Genomic DNA, 19316 nt, shown 5'->3' on the forward strand with positions numbered 1-19316 from the left:
TGCCAAAAATACTGTTATCTACTATAAACTGACCTTGAATGACTTGTTGATTATTAAGAAAATATTAAGAAGTTTTCAAGTTATCACAGGTCTAAGAATCAACTCCCAAAAGAGTTGTTTATATGGTATTGGTGTGGATTAGCATGCTTTAAGGTCTTAGTCTAATAGAATTCTTTTTCAGGTTGAGACCCTTCCCTCAATGTACTTGAGGCTTCCTTTGGGCATACACCTTAATTCTATGATGATATTGAATCTAGTTGTGGACAAATTTAAAGCTTGACTTGCTTGTTGGAAATCTAAATTGTTTTTGTAAGTGGAAGGGTTACCCTGCTAAATCAATTCTTGCTAACCTTCCTATATTCTTCATAACCCAATTTCAACTTGCTATAGGTGTTAAGGAAACTTTGGATAAAATCCAAAGAAAGTTATTTTGGAATGGTTCAATTTCTAGTAAGAAAGTCCATCTCATTTAGTAGAAAACTATCTATTCTTACAAACAATTTGGAACAATTGGTTCGGTGGATTTGCAACTAAAAGCAAAATTTTGCTCAACAAATCGATTTGGAGGTTTGAAATGAAACATAATAGCCCTTGGAGAACTATCATCTTAGAGAAGATTGGTTGGGACCTTGTAAGTTTAATCCCACCTTATTGCTCCAATAGAAAAGACTCCTCTCTCTTGAAGAATATTATTTGCCTCTTGTAACAAATTCTTTTCTTAAGCCTCCATAGGGAGTTTTTTCTGTAGGCAACCACAAAAAATTTTTCTTTGGATTGGTGAATGGATTAAAGGCATTGTTCTAAAAACAATGTTCTCTAGAATTTTTTTGCACTTGTTGCAAACAAATCAGATACGTTTAATCGGTATAGATTTTAGGTCAATAAAATGTGGACTTGGAGTAGTGACCTTAGAATAAGTTGATTTGAGTGGGATATCCATCACTGGGAACAACTTATCAATATGTTGAAGGAATTCTTCCTTGGGTATGACTTTTAGGATAAAATAATTTGAAAAAACAATTCAACAAATGGAGAGTGTTGTAACAAGTCCTCCTGTAAGAAGGTCTTTTCTTCATCTTCTCTAAAATTCAATGAAAACTTGCTTAAACAAGCCTTACATTGCAAAAACTTGAAATCTTTTACTGGTAGGTTGTTATAAATAGAGTAGCAATAAAAGAAAAACTTGTTAAAAAGGGCATGCTAGATCTAAATTTAGCTTTTTGCATCTTACATAAGAGGGACTACAAATAGGTTTAACTAACATCTATTCTTTACCTATTTTGAAATCTTGGAAGATTTAGGCTTTGTGCTATAACATTTAGGGGATTTCGTGCAATATTTCAAAAGATACAACCTTTTTTTCATTGGCTTGCAACTTGACTTTACCCAATAATCTTTGTAACAAGGTATGACAAATGGCTTTGTTTACTACTATTTGTTTTGGATTATTAAAAACACGACAACCTTCAAAGGTTAGAGTTTTGTTTTGAGGTAACTTATTGATGCCATTAAATGTAGAATTGCTTGGTGGTTTCAAATAAGATGACCAACAGACTATAACTTGATTGTTGATATCTTTAGATTCCTAATGTTGTTTTAGCTCCTTAGAATGTTAAACCACAGAAGTTTGGGATTGTTTGGGCTTACCTTTAGTGCAACTTCCTCAAATTTAATGTCAACAGTTCGTCAAGAAGAAAACTTGGTGATGATGGAATTGGAAAGACTTTGTGTGATGAGGTTGGTTTTGTTAAGATCATGTTTTCCAAGTTTGTTTGTATTTTTAACTCAAATATCGCTAAGTTGCTTGCTATATTAGAGAAGTTTTTATAATCTTTATAGTTTCAAAGTGAGCTAACACATAATACTCAATGGTTGAAAGCAATTCTCTTAATGCGATCAATCAGTATTGAATTCGCATTCAGCTGAATAGAAGTTAAGAAAATTTATCTTGCATGTTTAAGCTTTAAAAATTCAACTGAGAAAATGACAAATTCACTATATCCCTCACCTTGCTAATGAGTTAGCCAATGACCTAGCAAAATTAGGTGTCTAATATTATCTAATTTCTTTTTCTATATTTAACTTTTTGAATAGTTGTTTCTCTAACTCCTTTCCCACGCAAAAAGCCTTTTACTAAACTCTATCTTCCAACTTTATTTTTCTCATTTTCATCCTTATAATTTTCACTAACCATTGCCTCCTTAGTTCTTTCTAGAGTGAACAACCTAGGGTACATAATGCTAGGTGCTTTTGTTGTTGCTATTGTAACTAGGTATTTCTTGTTGTCTAATGATGCATTTGACTTTTTATTTCAAAATCTTATGGTATTGTTCATTTCCTTGCTCAAAGTCTAGATTCTCCATGGCTTTATCTTAATGCTATCAAAAGTATCATATGCCTTATTGTTTGTTATTGATGGATTAGTTACAATCTTCATTTGTCTACTCTCAAAGTCTATATTGTTACGGGTGTTTCAATTGTAGATTTTCTAGGGTCATTTTTTTCACTTGAGGTAGGCAAATTTTTTATATACTTGAGCTTTGGGCTTCTATTTGTTTTCAATTAAGGTTATTTTTTGACTATATCAATTTCTTGAAACATTTGGACTCCCCGTTATATCAATAATAAACTCCTCTATGCTTTCAAAAGAAAATGTAAATAGCATATATAACAAACTAAATGAAACCTCACTAACCTTTTGTATATAAAACCAAATGCATGAGATTGGCTGAATAATTTTCTTCGTAGAACTTTAAAAGCTCCTGTCTTATATCCAACCCTTTTGCTTTTGGTCTAACATCCAAGGTATACCAATTCCCTACATATATATTAACAAGTTAAACAAACACAATATAAGATGCATATATGTATGTAAAATCTTTGTTGGAAAAGAAAAGGACACCATCATTTATTTTGTTTTTAAATTAATCAAATTTATTTGCTATACAGAAGAATTCTATTTTAAATTAATAATCAAGGTATACCAATTCTCTACGTACATATAATTTACTCAAAACAACCAACGAAATGCTCTATTTTACTACAAGTCTTTTCAATATTTCAATTTGCATAATGTCAACAAGCACAATGCATGCCAAATGACCATGTCATTTGCCAAAGCACATATTATTTTGAAAAAATGAAAGAGAAAACAAGGGTAGGGGGAAGATAAAATTATATAAAAGCTTTACCTATGCCAAATCTATGATAAGGATGACTTTCCCAGCTGAGATGTTTTTGAAGCTGCATAGGAGATAAGGAGTTACAATGGAAAAGAAAAGGTTATGGATAGCTTTAAACTTCATTTTATTATGCTTCTTGCTTATCATATTTTCTTAGGAAATAAAAAGTAAAAAAAAACTTTAAATTAAAATTAAATTTTTTTGAATAATTTAAAAGTTAAAAATTGACTGTGAAAGATAGTAGTATCACTTTGAATATGATCATTTCCTATTAGGGTTTCTCAAAGTCTAGGTTGTTTCATACTTGAATCACTTTTATTCTAAGGTATTTCAAGTGATCATATTATTTATGGTTCAAACTATTTTGATTAGCATCTTTCTTTTTTTTTTTTAAATTGAATGTCTATACTAATTAATTGACATGCAGTTTAAGGAAAAAATTTTGAGTTCTAGTGACTGTTATATTAAACTCTATAATAATTTATAATATTTATTTCCATTTATTTTTCTTTTCCAAAAAGTTCAAAAACAAACAATAAATCTTGTTCTTAGAGGCGAAGCTATAGGGGCTTGTTAGAGACCACGGTGCTAAAAGCTGGGAGAGAAAACGATATGGGAAGAATTTTTATTTGTGTATTGAACAAAAAAACTGTACAATGTATGTTGTTTTTTTATATACAAGAATAAAGGAAAATTAAGCCTATAATAAGCTGCACTACTTGACAAAATTACAAGAATAATAAATGCCTAAAAATGAATAGTTATTTACAATTGTACCATAATTCTGTTGGTCCAGCAATCAGTGTCTGGAAATTCTTTAAAACAATTTCTTGCTGGCATCATCCTATTTAATTCTATAATACTCCCCCCACAAGAGGAGCTACCACAGCTTGTTTCTTTGCTTTCTAGCTTATCAAGGATTTTCCAAGGAATATACTGACTCTTATAACAAACCTTTTTGTGTCTAGACAACTCTCCTAATCACTCTATGCATAGGCTGTTAAGATGAGTTCTAAATGTGAAGCCATCAAAATGCCATTCCCTAGGTATTTAAGTACTCTAAGTGCTGCATGAAAATGAGATGTTCCAAGCTTGTCCATATACTGTGATAATACTTGAACAGCATATGTGATGTCTAGTCGAGCAAAGGTTAGATAAATTAATTTACCTATCAATTGTCTATAAGTTATAGCATCTACTAGTTTATCTTTCTCATTAGCCTTAGATAACTTTTGGTTATAGTCCATAGGTGCGGATACAAGCTTAGCACCTAGTAAACCATGTTCCTTCAATAAACTCAGAGTATACTTTTGCTGGTAGATTGTAATCCCCGTATCTGACCTTGCTACTTTTAGACCAAGAAAATATTTCACACATCCTAAATCCTTCAACTTAAACTTGGAACTAAGATATTGCTTAACATCATTTGTAGCCTTCACAGAAGAACTTCCTATCATTATGTCATCAACATACACAAGTAATCGCACAAAATCATTATTTTTAGTTATGTAAGTAAATAAAGAATAATCTGATTTTGACTGTGTGAAACCATCAAGTAGTAATGCCTTAATGAACTTACAATTCCATTGCCATGATGCTTGTTTGAGCTTGTATAGTGATTTGTGTAGTTTGCTAACAAACTTCACACCACTAGGATACTCCCCCTTGATGAGATAACCTTGAGGTAGGTCCAAGTAAATAATCTCATCAAGGTCTTCATTTAAGAAAGCATTGTTGAGGTCTAGACGTTATGATGCCAATTTTTCAATGCTGTTATTTCTGAAAACGTTCTGACAGTAGGTTGTTTAGCCATTGGACTAAACATCTCTTGATAGTCAAAGCTTTCTCGTTAATTGTAGCCTTTAGCCACCAACCTAACATTGTATCTTTTCATATTGCCATCAGCATTCATTTTCACTTTATATACCCATTTACTACCAATAAAATGTGAATCAGAAGGTAATGGTACCACACTCTAAGTGCCATTGTCTTCAAAGGCATCAATTTTACTTTCATGGCATTCTTTTAATGATAAACTGAATCGCTTGATGATAAGTTTTTGGCTCATCAACATGGGACAAAGAAACCATAAAAGTTTTATGAGAATCAAATAATAGATTGGAAGATAGAAAATCTTGAATAGGATATTTAATGACACTGTGTGATGATGCAGAGGGTAAACACAATAATATGCCTCTAAGTATTTTAAAGGTCTTCTTATTCTATCTCTTTTCCTTGATGGAGAGTTTTCATGATCACTAATAAAGACAACAAAATGATCATCATAGAAATTAGATATATTTAAAGAGGATGAAACAGTATTTATATTGGAAATAGATTCTGAATTTAATGGACTTGAATTATTTATGTCATGATAAAATCTGTCAATGAAAGAGAATTACCAACAAGATTATAATCATGAACAAAAAAATTAAAGTCTGAATAATTATCAGTATTGATATTGAGATTATTGGTGACCAAATTATACTCACAAGATGTTTGGGGAACTGTTTCTTTGTTGACAGTTTATGTTGGCTTTTGGAAGGGAAAAATGCTCTCATGGAAGATGACATCCCTACATATAAAGATTTTATGCGTGCTCAAATTATATAACTTGTATCCTTTCACTCCTGTTGGATATCCTATAAATACCTCTAGGGTCAATCTTTTTTCTATTATGTGACAAAATGCTAGCAAAACAAAAGGAACCACATACCTTGAAATGTGAATAAGAAAGTGGTTTTTGGAATAATTTCTCATATGGAGTTTTATTTTTCAAGATTGGTTTAGGTATTCAATTGATAATGTGGGCTACTAAAAGTATTGAATCACCCCAAAATTTTAAAAGCAAATAGGACTGGAAAAGCAAAGCTCTAGCAATTATCAGCAGATGTTGGTGTTTTCTTTCAACCACACCATTCTGCTGTGCTCTATCAACGGTTTTCTTTCAACCACACTATTCTACTATGGTCTATCTACACATGACCGTTGATGCACAATTCTTTTAGAAGAATAAAAATCAACAAGTTTAAATTCCTGACCATTATCAAATCTTAATTGCTTAATTGATTTACCAAATTGGTTGAATATCATATTGTAAAGGGATTGTGTCAAACCTGTTGTGTCAGATTTAGCATGCATAAGACCAGTCCATTTGAAATGATTGTAATCATCTACAATTGTAAAAAAATATCGATAACCATTAATTGTTGGTGTAAAATATGGACCCTAAATATTTACATGCACTAAATAAGATGCAGATTTTGAACGTTGAACATGAACAAGAAAAGGTAAACATTTTGCTTTGCTAGTGGACAAATTTCACAAGGTAAATCATCAGCTCAATGAACTTTAAAACAAACTTTTCCTATTGGATTTATCCTATTTGAAGAGACATGCCCTAATCTATAATGCCAAAGGTCAAAATAGCTAGGAGCTCTTGTACAAGTAAAAACTGTTTCACAAAAATCCTTGGAAATTGAACCAGTAATTTCTGGTTCACAATTGTTCATAAAGCTAACAAAACCAGTAAAAATGGAATTGGCAAACTTTCAATATTAAATTTATCAAAGTATTGTGCATCACAACTGTCTTGCAAGAGGTATAGACCTACTGTCACTTTAATAAGCCTAATCACTGTCCATGACTTGATGTCCTAAATTACATAATGTGTATCAATAAACAAAAGACAAAAATTCTTTGTATTTGTTATCTTACTAATAGAAATAAGATTGAAGCTGAATGAAGGTACACACAAAACATTGTGTAAGATAAACCTTAAGTTTATTTTGATTATCCCTATATGTGATACAGGCACTTTGACTTTGTTTGGTAAATGAACATACATTTGATAAATAGGCTTTGAAGAAATAAAAGACTTACTGAAACAAGCTATATGATCACTTGCACTAGTGTTAATTATCCAAGTATCATTCTTACCATGAAAATTGAGATCATTATGAAACTTAATTGAATTAAATGAATAAGATGGATGAGAAATATACCAACCAATAATCAATTGACAAGAGAGGATTTGTTTTGCTAATTTGGTGAGGCTTGTCCACCATCAGCTAAGTTTGTAGCAGGTTTATTGATTAGTGCTAGAATTTTGTTGAACTGATTCTTAATGAAAGAAATAGGCAAAGTGGAGTTGATAGGCATTTCTTTTAATTCAGCATCTTGAGGGTTACACATCACATTGTTAACCATTGCCTTTCCTCTCTTTAAACCAAATTTATGTTTCGTGAATTTGAAATCATCAGGAATCTTATTAGTTTATAACACTTCTCCTTTGTATGACCTTTTTACTGTAGTGTGCACATGCAAAGCCTTTGCTTCTTTTTTGTACCTTGTGTAATAACCATGGTAGATGACTCAAGGTTGGGCAGTGATTAAAAGGTTAGTTCCTTTATGATTCCTCCCTTATCATTAGATAGTAAGCCTCATTCATGTTTGGAAATGGTTTCGGCATCACTATCTGGGATGTTAAGGCAAAATAGGTTTCATTTAACCCATTTAACAACCTAAGTACAGTGTCATTTTGAATCCAGTCCTTGTAAGATTGAAACATTTCAGGTTATAGGTTCCACAAAGGCAATGAGGTAAGGGCCCATAATTACGTAACTCTTCCCATAAACTATTTAGCTCAGTAAAATAGGCATCTACAGATCTTTTACCTTGAGTGACATTGTTGAGGCAGTACTGAAGTTTACGATGCGAGCATCATTAGGATGGTTGAACCTCTCTTTTAGTGTTTCTAGATCTGGTAAGCAGAGCTCATGTAGAACACAGTCAATGCTATGGGTTATGTAAGTGATTCTAAAAGCCACACCACAACAGGGTCATTGCAGTAGGACCAAGCAATGTGAAGCTCATCAGATGAACTTGGTTCTGGCAAAGTTCTATCAATGAATCTCTTCTTATTCCAAATTAAGAGAGCTTATGTGAAGGATTTGCTCCAAAAGACATAGTTGTTGGAGCTCAACTTAGGGTATCACCACTGACCCATGGTGGTCTAAAGAGTGTAAAAAATAAGGTGATTGAAGATCTTTTGCTAGGATTACCAATGATTTTGAGGTAGTTGAGTTTGTGATTGTAGTATTGGTTGAGTCTACCATTTTCTTGAATTAGTGAGCCAAATATAGGATTTTAGTCTATATTAAGAGGATTTGAGGGATGAATTGATTGGGCTGAAAGAGTTAAACCCAGATCTGAAAAGTTTGGCGTGATGATTTAAAAACCAGTGAAATGTTTAGGAGAGATTGAAAAAAAAAACAATTGAAATATGAAAAATAGAAAAAAAATCTAGGAAATAAACGATAAAATGATTAGACAAACAAATGGATCCGAGCAAGGAATTCAACGAAGAATCCCAACTTGCTCTGATACCATGTCAAAAGTTAGGAGAGAAAATGATATGAGAAGAATTATCATATCTGTATTGAATAAAAAAAAACTGTACAGTGTATGTTTTATTTTTATAAACAAGAATAAAAGAATATCAAGCCTATAATAAGTTGCACTACTTAACAAAATTACAAGAATAATAAATTGATGCCAGGCCATTGTAAAGACACCTAGACGTTGTAAAAGACATCAATCGTGGCGAGGTTGAAAACCCCATTAAGGTGAATCACCAATCTTGACAAGGTTGAAAACCCCACTAAGGTGAAAAATAGCTAAAATCCAACTTTGGTTGGCTAGGCCAAAGATACTAAAAACCTCTTACTCTTTAAAACAAGCTTAGAGAAATAAACACTCCTGCTTAAGAAAATATTATTTATTAACTCTCAACTATAATGTCTCATAACTAAGCTTAAGAGTCCTATTTATAGTATTATAGGCCCACATCCTAATAAAACTCTACTTTTAGTTGATCCAGTATAACTAGAGTAGTTAATAAGATATTTAAATAAAATAGGTGTTCTAATCCTAAATNGATTTAAATAAAATAGGTGTTCTATTCCTAAATAGAACATGACTATCCTAATCAAATACTAATTCTTAAAAGTATTAAAATTCCAATAAAAATAAGAAAAGAATCCTAATCTAAATAGAATAAAGAAAATAAATCCTATATCAACTACAATTAGAAAAACTAAATAGAATCCTAAATGCTCTTACATCATAAATGCCCAAGAATGCATAGCTATTTACAAATGTACCATTATTCTGTTGGTTCAACAATTAGTGTTTAGAATTTTCTTTAAAACAAATTTTTGTCGGCATCATCCCATTTAATTCTCTAATGCCCTTTGCTTTTGAATGGCTTATATACGCTATAGCTTTGCAACATAACAAAGGGAAACTCTTGCTTTGACCCTACAAAAATTTTAACTACCCCTTTTTAGAGGTGCTTATGGACCAAGTCGAGCTTGATTGACACCTCTAAAATTTAGATTCAAGTTTAGACCTAGCTTGATTAATTAAATTTTATTTATTATTAAAATATTAAAAAAATATTTTTATATAAATATTTTTAATATTTGTAAATATATTTTCAAATTAAATTAAATAAAAAATAAATAAAATTATTCATATAATAAATATCTCAAGCCGGGCCTAGTCGAAATCAAGCCTAAAAGATCTTGTCCATGCCACAACTCAAGTCGGGCTAGGCTTGGGTGGAGAGATTTACTGCCTTTCTTGTAAAATTTGAAATCAGTATTATAGGTGAAAATAGAGGGGGTTGAGTTGGTTTTGGGATTGAGTCATTTCAAGTCGTGTGTCTTACCAGGTAATTTATTGTTCTGGTTGGGGTTAATTTAGGTTAGTGCTGTTCAATCGTTGGATTATTATGAGTTTGAAGTCATTTTAAATTGGAAAGTCAAGTTCAAGTAACCCACATGTCAAGTGAATCTGAAATCATTAGTCACCTTGAGATGCTTTTTTATAATTTATTTATATATATATAACAATTTATAAGAGTACAATTAAAAGATCTAAGATTTATACGTAACATCAATTTTTTTTATACTTGGTAAAGAAATTTGGTTAAATTATACAATTAGTCTATGTACTCTATAAAAAAGTATGTATTTAGTCCCTATATAATAATTTGTGTGAATTGATCCTTGTACTTTGTCATTTGTTAATTTCAATCCTTAACTAAAATATTGTTAAATTTTGTAAAATTATACAGTTAGTCCCTGTACTCTATAAAAAGTATGTATTTAGTTCTTGTACAATAATTTGTATAAATTGGATCCTTGTACTTTGTCAATTTGTTAATTTCAATCCCTAAATCTAATACTATCAAATTTAAACATTAAGTATGCTAATGTGGCATTTTGACCAAACAAATATGACACTAATACAGACATCATGGTGTTATCTAGATGAGGTGGCATATATTGATGTGGTAGAAATGCTGACATGGTAAAAGCTTTATACAATGAAAAAATACTGACTTTCCACATGGGTTTAAAAAAGAATTAAAAAAAAACCCATATCCTAAATTAAAATTAAATAAGATTAACAGAAAACGAACAGATGAAAAGATAGGGAGAAAAAACAAGAACGTATCCCCAAAAAATAGGGAAAAACATAGAAAAACCTAAAATCCTATGACTCAATTGTTGAAGTGCATCAAATAAGCATAACAACACAATTGATGCAGAGCAACAAGAACCATTAACAACAAAAAATAAAAAGCAAAAATCGGGAAACAAAAACAGTAGCAATGAAGACCATGAAACAAAGAAACTAATAAAGGAAACTAACCACTTGGAACTTGCTCATTTTAACGAGACATTAAATCTCTTGAAGGGTCAAGAGTTAAAATAAATTTATTGAGTCTCTAATCAGTAGAGTTGATAATTACTTGGTCGAAGGAAAGCTTGCTGAAGCAACAGCCGCCCTTGAATAAGGTGTCAAAGGTAGCCAAGCGGAAGAGATAGGTGGTGATTGAGTGAAATGAGCAGCGATAGGGCCATTATGGAGCAAGCTTTAACTATTGTGAAGATAATCATCCAAAGCTTTAACTGTCTGTATACATGAAATCCCAAGAACACAAATCCATACACAAACGTAAATCTGGAGATAATCACCCAAAAGAACACCTTCCAGATTTGCTATGAATGCCAAGAACACATTTACAACCGTAATGCAAATCTTTTTGGCCTCCTTTCTATTAGTATGGTTTACTTAGGGAAGAGTTTCATATTTCTTTTTGAATTACTCAGGAAAAGGGAAACCTATTTGAGATCTCCCAAAAAGATGAGCCATGTCAACATTGTGCCATGTCAGCATTATGCCACATCATTTGTATTAGTGCTATGTAAGCTTGGTCAAAATGTCATATCAGCATACTTAACGATCAAATTTAACAGTGTTAAAGTTAAAGACTAAAATTAACAAATTGATAAAGTATAAGGATCTAGTTCATACAAATTATTATATAGGGACTAAATGTATGCTTTTTGTATAATACAAAAACTAATTGCATAATTTAACTAAAAAAATACTAATTGTTTTAAACCGATTACCATCGTTTCTTAATTGATTACAATTTTCTTAATCGAAGTCATCCTTCCCAACAAAAAAAAACCTTCACTTTCTTCAGCATTCCCTAAACCCAACTACCTTATAATTAGAATGTTCTCTCATTGTTTGTAAATTCCTGTTCCTCTTTTAAAAATCATTCTTTAGGTTGTCTTGAATTTTCAAAAACTGTGAAAAATGTGGGTAGAGAATCTATTATTGCTACTAAATAAAATTCAATAACATCAAATTTTTGTTGAAGATTTTAACGAAGAGAAGAGCATTAGATTTCCCTTATAGATTCTAGGAAAGAGAATAGAAGGATTTGACTTTTGTTTACAAATTCTAGAGAAGAGAATAGCATTGCATTTCCCTGACAACTTCTAGGAAAGAGAAGAGAAGGATTTTTCTTTTATTATGGAACAATATGTTGGCTCTTTTAGTTTTTGATGATAATAAAACATTTTCATTCATTTGTATCTAATAATTCTACTTAAGTGTGCAAGACAAGAATTGTATGTCAATGATAATTAAATAATTCCATGAGACATATCAAAAAGGTATATGAATAAGAAGCCACAACTAATCAACAAAACAGAAGCTCCTTAGTTAAATAATGAAGGGTTAGTTAGCTAAAATTCGAATCAGAAGTTGGTGGGCTTAAGAGTATTGAGAAACAAAAAAGACTTAGTCGACCAAGAAATGGGTTAGTCGACCGAGAGCCTACTGTCAGAAATTTGGACTTCAAGATAGAACCAACTTAATTGACTAAGAAAGAAGTTAGTCGACTAAGTGCTTACTGCCAGAAACTGGGATCAAAAAATAGAAACGACTTAGTCGACTAAGAGCATTCTACCAAAAAATTTGAATTGTGCACTAGAAGAAAGATTAATGGCCATAATTGTAACAAAACTATTTTCAACGGTCAAAAACTACCTAACATCTATCAAAACTGATTTTTCAAGTATTTAAGAAGCTTCCAATGGCTAGAAATGTAAGTAAGGCCTCCAAGAACAAAACGAGCTCAAAAACTAGAAAATACTTTCTGCTTATTTACTGCACTCAACTCCTATCTTTATAATTGTGATATGCACTTCACTTTATTCCACATAGATCAACCTTGTGATCATAAGTACACTCTTATCACTTCTCTACTTGTATTCTTAGAGTGAGCGGGCCACTCTAAGCGATTGATTCAAGTTAGGATTGCTTGATTGAGCATAGGTTCTAACTTAGCCTTGAAAAGTTAGGTGTTAGGTTTTAGTTAATCTTGGTGAAAAATATTGTGAAAAGTTTTGGCTAAGCTTGGTGAAAGCTTGTGGATTTCACCTTTTATAGTAGATTGATTTGGAAAATCCTTGGTTGAATAATCAAAATAGTGGATGTAGGTCTTGGATTGAACCACTAGAAATTCTGGTGTATTGTCTGCTCTATTTTTTTTATTTTTGTTTCTTTTTAAATCATTTCCTCATCTTGCATAGAACAAGTCTTTATTGATCTTAAAACTTGTCTTCAATTTAGAGCTAATTTGAGTAAGAGCCAAAAAATACTATTCACCCCCCTCTAGCACATTTATTTGGGACCAACACAATATTATTATGTGTCCTACCTTTATTGTTCCTTTTCTCAAAATCATTTTTGGGTATTTTTGGATTTCTTTACACCAACTTTCAATCAAGCAACAAGGGCTTCAATCAAACAGAAAAAGTTGGATTAGGTTTTTTGTTAGGAAGGATGACTTCAATTATGAAGATGATAATCAGTTAAGAAACTATGGTAATCAATTTGAAACAATTAATTTTTTTTTATTTTTTGTTTCAAATCCATAACCAATAATTTTTGGACATTTGGAAAGGAAAAAACCCAATTCTGAGTCAATAATTTTTCATGTCATGTCATCTACCACGTGGCATTGACATCATCAAGATGACACATTAACGCATCAAAACTTGCTGACTGTACCATTGACTAACGAAAGTTAGTTAACAATTAATGAGAGATAATTCTTTGATCCAAAATAAAAATTCAGTGGCATATTTGAACACAAAATAAAGACATGGAGCAAATTGACTTTCTTGATATAGTTCTGACACTTATGTATGTATTTAGCTTCTATATAATTTTGAAAATATCCTCAATAAAATAGTTAAATATTCAAATGAAATATTCAATCTATAACTAATTAATAACTTGTTTAAATATAGGGATAAGAAATCTATCATGAACCTATCGACCTGTCACCCAACACATATACCAAGTAACAATAACAAGTACAAGCTTAACCAAGAACAAAGATCTCTATTATATTCAAAATTCTAAAATATCTAAAATTTAATTGATATAAAATTTATTTTATCACTACTTTAACATATTTAGAGATTCGGTTAGTTTAAAAAAAGGATTCAAGATCAAAGTAAAACTAATACCTGGTGCATTCTCCGCTCATCAGACAATAAGTAATTCTGGTATGCTGAGACAAAAAGAGAAAATGGTACTAATGAATTAAAGTCTAAATACTAGAAAACATTGTGTTTATAAATAAATAAATAAAAATAGTCCTTATACTAAACTTTAAAAAAATCTAATGAGATATCTACATTAATTTGTTGATACATGAATTTTAATTCCATATATTCCCCAATACTTGACATGTTTTTTGACCAATCAAAATATGAAGGGTGGTAGGAAAAATATTACGCCACTTGATAGGGCTACCATGCAACATACGCGTGGCTACTAGGAGTCAAAAACTACCTTCTGGATGGTACGGCCTTTTAGCAACAAGGACAACCTTCGTGATATGAGCAACTTATCTTTTTTGCTCGACCCTGTCAATATTGATACTTAGACATCTTTGAGATCAAATTCCTTTTTTGGTGCACAAGATTCGTCTAAGATGGCAAGTACAGAACATACTTAAGGATTTGAGCTCATGAGAGATCTATACTTACATATCCTTGATAATTACTAGGAAAGAAGAAAGAGGCTTAGAAAGTTTGTTGAAGAAACATTGGATTTTTATTACTCAAAGGTGTTTTACCTTTTCATTTCAAGAGTTCTCCTCATTAAAAGAGTTTCCTTACCATGTTCATCCTAAAATACGGTAAAAAGTGAACTTGGTCCAAAACAGGATCTCATCCAGAGTTTTAATTGTGAAGGTAACCCTATTTTCCACTTCACAGATTCATCCACTAGACACTGTTCATGGGACATCAACTGTAGTTACAAAAGATGCTAGAGAGATAGTCTTGAGGCAGACTATGAGCCAAATCATGAGCCAACCAAGATGATGGTGCTTTTTTGAGTCCAGATGCAGAACAATCCACTGATAGTGGTGATTAGGTATATAGAAACCTGTTTTGGGCTTATCTTCAAGATAGATGCCCAATTGCTAGAACCCGGCTTTCAGATTAAAATTAGAAAACACTCTGGCATTAGCAAGACGTGAGAATAAAGAGTTTCTGTTTAGAAGTGGGAACTTGTCATCTAGGAGAAATGGTTGAAAGGCTGGTAGTTGATAACTAGTCTTAACATTCCCTTAATTTGCTCAACTCTTTTACTAACATAAAAGTTTTACACGCCCATTGAGAATCTAAAAGCTCAATCAATCCCTATTATTCTAACACATTGCGTCCTTGCTCAGCTAGTTTTTGGTGTTTAAGATTTATTGATGAGTGGCTAGCCTTTGTGGGATTAATATACTCGTTGAGCTTGAATGGTAACCTAACAAAAAATTCTAGATTCTTCCACAGGGGATTGTTGCATTTAAGCATGAATTATGAATGAGAATTGGCACATGCCTTTTCTCTAAGTAGATCAATTGTGAGCCGCCCTTGGTCAGACTGTTGCTGGATAAGATAGAGATATGGAATTTGTACACATGGTTTGAAAGAAATTTTGTACCTTATTCCTTCAGGGAGAATCCTCAAATGATGGCATTCATGATAAATGTCAAATCCAATCACTATGTTTTTTCCAATTAGTTCAGACCCTAGTACTTGGGTGGTGATAGAACACTAAGAGAATAACTGGGTAGTGATAGGTTTGTTTATCAAGTGTGTAGTGAAAATCTGATCTGAAGCAATTTTGAAATGCCTTTTATAAGGTATCTAGCATTCAAATGGAAGGATATTTGGGTTCATGACTATTTCAACACCGCCTACATCAAAAAAGGCAATGACTGTTATCGGTTGGCTATATTTGGAAGGATAGATTGAGACTGGTTCTGAGGTTATTAGTGGTGCAGGGATTTTTTGTGTTTTAAGTTGGGAAGGAATATTTGGTCAGGGTTGGATTATGAACATGTCTTCAAGGTTAGAGACAAAGTCTGAGGTTATAGTTTGGATGGCAAACAAAATTCTATCTGTAGGTTCATCTTTGAGAGAAAAAATGGATTCCAGATCATTATCCTTAAGATTTACCTTTGTTTTTCATTCAATCTCCTAGAACATTTTTGCTCCTTTCCTTTTATTGTTAGGACATTTTTCTGCACAATGTCCTTGCTGGTTGTAGATATAACACTTGGTTGACTTGGTCCTCTTGCTTAGCCTCCTCTTCTTCAGATATTTCCACTTTGTTCTGTATCTGTGATGAGGAGCAACTTGTTTGAAAAATCTGAATTTCCTTAAATGCTTCTTTCTTTTTGTTTTGTAGTCACAATCTTGGGTTTTGTGACATTTTATTAACTAATCGGTTTTTTCACAAGCATTATCTAGGTCTCTGTTCCCTTTAAGGTAATCTTTTACCACTTTGTGCTTATTGCAGATATCCTCAAGGGCAATGTGGACTTCTTATTGGATTTCTCCAAGGGTTAAAAACAAAATGTCTTTTCTTTGTTGTTGAAGAGACCTTGTAATTATTGTCTGGATTGGCCTTGGGACAAGGAGACAAAAACTTGCTTTAAACTTGGAGAAGCACCAAGGGTATAGAAGAGTTTCATCATTTTCTGGAAATATTTATCCAGATCTGCTTTCTTATAGGAGCAACATTATTTTTGGAAAAATTCCTTCCTTTGGAGAGTCTTGACATCTTCAATGTCTCCTATAAAATAACTATGAAGGATTTGGATTATTTGGCTGAAATCTTACATGACCAGAAACTGCATTTAGCCAGTTTGATTGAAGGTATTCCACCAATATCTTAGGACTCCAGTAAACCTTGATGCGAATTCCATCAAGATTATATAGTAATTATCTTCAGTTAGCCTCCTGGTTTCTAACCATGCATACAATTCTTGGAATCGTTTTGCCCACTTTGTTGGTGGGATATCGTCAATGGTGAATGTCAACTTTGAGATTGTTAGAGTTGCTTGTCTTCGAGCATTATTGGGTTCTGTGTTATCTTCATCCATTTCCTCGACCTTTACTTTTGAGCTTGCCATGAATGGGGATCTTTCTGGTTCTGGCAAAGGGTCTTCAAGATAAGGATGAGATTCTTCATCACTACTGGTCATAGCTTCTAAAGTTTTAGAAGAGGTTGAGTAGGATGATTGAGATGTTGGCTCGTCTTGGATTGCTTGAGCAGAAAAGATCTTGGGAATTGTATTTTCTTTGTATTCTTTGAGGAAAAAGACCAGAGAATTTTCTTGCTTGATCATCAATGTTTTGGGTTCAACGCCTCCGATGTTTATCCCAAATCTCGGTTTTGATTGTGGAACTTTTATTTCTTCTTCTGGCTGCACAGGTTTTTTCCTTTGGGCTTTTGCAGACAATGTTTCAAGCTTTTATGTTTCAGAGGATTCTTCGACTTCTTTTCTTTTCCTCTGTTTTTCTTCTTCTTCTTTTTAGGCTTTAAGTTTTTTGTAAAGATTAAAAAGAGTCAATTCTTTGGATAGAGGTGGCAGTTTTTCTGGTATTTTTGGAGTGCAAGTTGATAGTAGGAATGGATCATTCCTGTTTGGAGATAAGATTTTCTTGGTTTCTTGAAGGAGCTTAATCTGAGCTTTAAGCTTCTAAATTTCTGCTTTCTTTTGTTCCATATATAGTTGGAATGGAACACCTTGTTCTGGTATTTCCTTAGAGACTGGTCTAAGTCTATTTTGGAGAAGTTTGATCATATCGTTGGTGGTCTTGGCATTTTCATCCACTTTATTTTCCACCTTCTGGATTTTGTCCTAGATGCTGCTGAGCTTTTGGTCAATTCCTTTCAGCAAGGAATTTTGGACGAGAGAATTTATTGTTTGCTAGTTTAGTGCAGCTTCTGCTGCACTGATTTTGACTAGTTTTCCCATAGCATCAGCTTGGAGAAGGGTCAGAATTTTAGGTGCATGTTTGAATTCCTTTTCTGTAAATTCTTCTAGTGGAGGAAAATCATGGTCATAAGAAGGACTTACTGGTTGAAACAGGCAAACCTAGGGTACTAGTGGAGGTTGCTGATATTGGTGATAAGTTTGAAAGCAACTTTGTTTTTGTACCCACCTTTGGATCTTTTGTAACATGGTAAAACAGGTTTTGGAGATTTTGGAGATGGTGGTTCATGATGCGAAAGGTTCTCTTCGTGCCCACTCTAGAGGAGAATATTTAACTAAATACTGGTATTTTTCTCTATTTTCTCCCAAAGGTTCTATTGAAGGATTTTTGTCTTGATATCTCCTATACATAGACTTGGTAATTTTAGACACGACACGAAAAGATACGAGTTAAACAGGTTTTGGGTTTACGCTTAACGTGTTTCGTGTCTAATCGTGTTTGACACGTTAAGACACGAAAATTTTTATGTCTTAACGTGTCAAATACGACAAACACGGTTAAACACGTTTACTTAATCGTGTTATCGTGTTTAAACGTGTATACATATTTAAATATGTATACATGACACGTTTATTAAGTTATTAAATATTAATAGTTAAAAACTATTTTAACCTTATATAAATAATTTTTAATAATTATTTAATGTATATTTTAACCTTTATATATGATAATGAATTTTATGTATGTTATTTATATTAAATTTTATTATATTTGATGTTATTATTATTATTTTTTTATTGTAATTATTTTTATAATTATAGATTTTAAATTTAAATAATAAAATTATATTTAATTATAAATATTTTTATTTAATCGTGTTAAATGTGTTAATCGTGTTAAACGTGTTATTAATCGTGTCGTGTAGTATATTGACACGTTTAATAAACGTGTAAAACGTGTTAATCGTGTCATGTCGTGTCGTATTACACGTGTATTAAACGTGTACATGTATGTATTTCAAATTTAAGACACGAATATTAAACGTGTTGTGTTCGCGTTTAGTCTTAACATGTTTCGTGTATAATCGTATCTGATACATTAAAGACACGAAAACACGAATTGCCAAATCTACCTATACATAACTTTGTTAGAGGAATAACTTGGCTTTTTCTTTTTTGATTTCTTGGCTAGCCCATGATCTAACTCATAGTCTGCCTCAAGACTGTCTTTTGGCATCCTTTGCAGCTATAATTGATGTCCCATGGACAATGTCCAGTGAACAAATCTGTGAAGTGGAAAATAAGGTTACCCTCGAAATCAAAACTTTGGATGAGGGCTTGTTTTGGACTAGCTTCAATTTATACTATTTTAAGCATGAACATGGTAAGGAAAATGGGTGGTGCATAAGGGTAAAGCCTCTCTATGGGTTCGGCACCCCCCCCCCCCCCCCCCCCCCCCCCCCCCC

At 32.3% G+C, this 19316-nt stretch overlaps 1 protein-coding gene across 2 annotated transcripts in view; it reads right to left on the bottom strand.

Moving 5' to 3' along the window:
* Positions 1-19316, bottom strand: part of LOC18598944 (insulin-degrading enzyme-like 1, peroxisomal) — an 80274-nt gene that overhangs the window by 57749 nt on the left and 3209 nt on the right. For both annotated transcript variants that reach the window (XM_018120702.1, XM_018120701.1), the window contains exons 6-8: positions 14090-14133; positions 3192-3243; positions 2696-2818 (exon numbers count right to left, since the gene is read on the bottom strand). In XM_018120702.1, coding sequence (XP_017976191.1) covers positions 2696-2818; positions 3192-3243; positions 14090-14133 — 219 coding nt within the window. The remainder of the gene's footprint in view (positions 1-2695; positions 2819-3191; positions 3244-14089; positions 14134-19316) is intronic.

The sequence above is a fragment of the Theobroma cacao genome, chromosome 5, assembly GCF_000208745.1.
Source record: "Theobroma cacao cultivar B97-61/B2 chromosome 5, Criollo_cocoa_genome_V2, whole genome shotgun sequence".
NCBI lineage: Eukaryota > Viridiplantae > Streptophyta > Magnoliopsida > Malvales > Malvaceae > Theobroma > Theobroma cacao.